The following is a 2,136-nucleotide window of genomic DNA, read 5'->3' on the forward strand; positions in this document are numbered from 1 at the left end:
AATTAGTATAATTATATTAATAAATATAATTTAAAATATACATTATTAAACTATTTTAAATCTCCAACTATAAATCTTGTAATATGTTGCCAAACAAGTTCTCTGAATTTAACAGGATTTTAAAGTTATCATTCAAATATAATTCAGGATTTATGAGCCTAGAATTTACTAAATGCGAATTTACATGATGTAGTTAATCCTACTAAGATTGAATCAAATCTGATACTAAACACCCCCTTAATTTAATTATTGTGATTCCAATACACCAAACAATTTAACCTTATAAAACCCCCAACATGTTCAAATCTATGAGAAATTAATAAGTGCTGTCATCGTTGTTCGGAGGCAAATCAGGTCATCGTTGTTCGGAGGCAAATCAGGACGTGCTATATCACCATAATTTAGCAACAAAAAAAACTTTCGCCGCTAAAAGTCTCAGCAACGAGCCTACTGAAACAAATAAGGAACCCAGCATTTTTTTATCCCTAAAGATTAGCTACCATATTATTTTTAATATGGATCAATTTTGATGTTCGATAATAACTTTTTTTCTGGTAGCTAGGGTTGAAAATAACCTTCGCAAGCTTTGTTTTTTATTTTTAGAGTGGAGCTGGTTGAACTGAGCTAACTTGACCATATCACCAAAACAATGAGTACAAGAAATTGAAGCTCTCATAATATTGTGGGGCTTATTTGTCTTATTGATTTATAAGCGTGTTAAAGCCGTATATAATCAAACAAGCTAATCTCTAGTCTTAATATTCCAATCCAAATGGTCAGCCAATGAGTTCATGGCAGTCTTTCCATCATCAGTAGATCAAGCTGCTATATATGCAATACTCCTTCCCAGATTTATTCATCCATTTACATTAAAGCGCAATTTAATCCATTATATTAATATACCCAAGTAGGCTGTTCATTCTTTTACAATTAAAGATCTCATCAACTCATATTAATTACTGAGTTTTGATTATACAGAGAAGTATGACAGAACGTACAACAAGAGTACTACAACAAAGAAGCCTAGACAAGAGGGCCACCCTTAACATACTCAGTGACAGCAAGAGCAACAAGCCCCAGCATAGCAAACCGGCCGTTCCATATCTCCGCCTCAGCTGTCATGGGCGCATTGGACCGGTCCGGCGCGTCCACGCCGCGAAATAACGGAACCAGCGACGCCACCGAGAGCAACGCCGCCGCGCCGGCGAACCAAAACACGCCGCCGTTTGCGAGCTGAGCTGCCAAATCCTCTCCTGCAGCTAACTCGACTGCCATGGCGGAGACGAACCCGACCATAGCAAGCCGGCCGTTGATCCGCTCAGGGCCCGGTCCGCTGAACGACAGCGCTTCCCAGAAGGTTTTGCCCTTGGCCTGCATGTGTGAAGAACAAGAACCCATCTTTCTAAGTAAAAAACGTACGCGTTATTTTATTCATCTACTTTTTTTAAGGAATTGATAGATTAATTACTTTGAGTTCTTGTTTTGCTTCCGGTATCGCTTCTCGAAGGTTGACGGCGGGTCCGGATTCGGCATCCTGATCAGAGTTTTCCTGTAAAATCTGTAGTTTAGAATTTTTACATAATCTGTAATTTGGAAGCCCGAGGAGGGGCCTGAATGTAAATAAGAGAGTGGCTGCGATCATCACCTTTGCCTGGCACTGGAAGGTGCTGCCACCGACGGCCGCTGTGCTGCGGTGGTGCAAAGATAGTAGAGATGGTGCCTTACTTCGTATGAAGATGCCACGTGGCGTGATTCCGGTAGCGTAGGACGGTGAAACGGCGAACACTGTTGCAGCCATTTCAATGTTGGAACCCTCGAAGTTTAGAATGAAGAGTAATGGTGCTGTTGAGGATTGAAGAGCTTTACTAAAATGGTTGGTTCAGTGGAAGAAGATGGAAGATGAAATAAATAGAGAGAAACAGTGAACGGGACGGTGGTTTGATGCGGTTTAAGAGAGGCCACGTCGGCTGAAGAACTGGGCCAAGCGATCGGAGTTACGTGGACGCTAGTCTTGCCACGTGACGTGGTCCTTCGCATGGCCAACACTTTAAAGGCGCTTTTGTTGGTTCCAGAATATTCTAGAAATTACGGGTGATCTGTTGGTTGGGCTAATGGACTTTACGGGTCCACAGTACA

General features: G+C 41.6%; 1 protein-coding gene across 2 annotated transcripts; it reads right to left on the reverse strand.

Annotated features, from left to right (window-relative positions):
* Positions 1-863: 863 nt before the first annotated feature.
* On the reverse strand, positions 864-1,891 carry LOC114578321 (early light-induced protein 1, chloroplastic-like). Of its 2 annotated transcripts, none has more exons than XM_020818663.2 (3): positions 1,646-1,891; positions 1,469-1,558; positions 864-1,371 (listed from the first exon to the last, which is right to left on the reverse strand). In XM_020818663.2, the coding sequence occupies exons 1-3, from the start codon at positions 1,796-1,798 to the stop codon at positions 1,024-1,026; spliced, it is 591 nt and encodes a 196-aa protein (XP_020674322.1). In that variant the 5' UTR covers positions 1,799-1,891; the 3' UTR covers positions 864-1,023. The 2 variants fall into 2 exon arrangements, with proteins under 2 accessions (XP_020674322.1, XP_020674323.1); XM_020818664.2 differs by having other exon boundaries at positions 1,469-1,549; positions 1,646-1,890.
* Between the last annotated feature and the right edge of the window lie 245 nt (positions 1,892-2,136).

The sequence above is a fragment of the Dendrobium catenatum genome, unplaced genomic scaffold, assembly GCF_001605985.2.
Source record: "Dendrobium catenatum unplaced genomic scaffold, ASM160598v2 original_scaffold_280350, whole genome shotgun sequence".
In the NCBI taxonomy this organism is placed as follows: Eukaryota; Viridiplantae; Streptophyta; class Magnoliopsida; order Asparagales; family Orchidaceae; genus Dendrobium; species Dendrobium catenatum.

Bases quoted from the DNA above. Each gene is read 5' to 3' on its own strand.
- LOC114578321 (XM_020818663.2), bottom strand. From the start codon at position 1,798: ATGGCTGCAACAGTGTTCGCCGTTTCACCGTCCTACGCTACCGGAATC. The intron at 1,559-1,645 runs GTGATGATCGCA...TCTAAACTACAG, and splicing joins CCTTCCAGTGCCAGGCAAAG to ATTTTACAGGAAAACTCTGA. The intron at 1,372-1,468 runs GTAATTAATCTA...TCACACATGCAG, and splicing joins AAGCAAAACAAGAACTCAAA to GCCAAGGGCAAAACCTTCTG.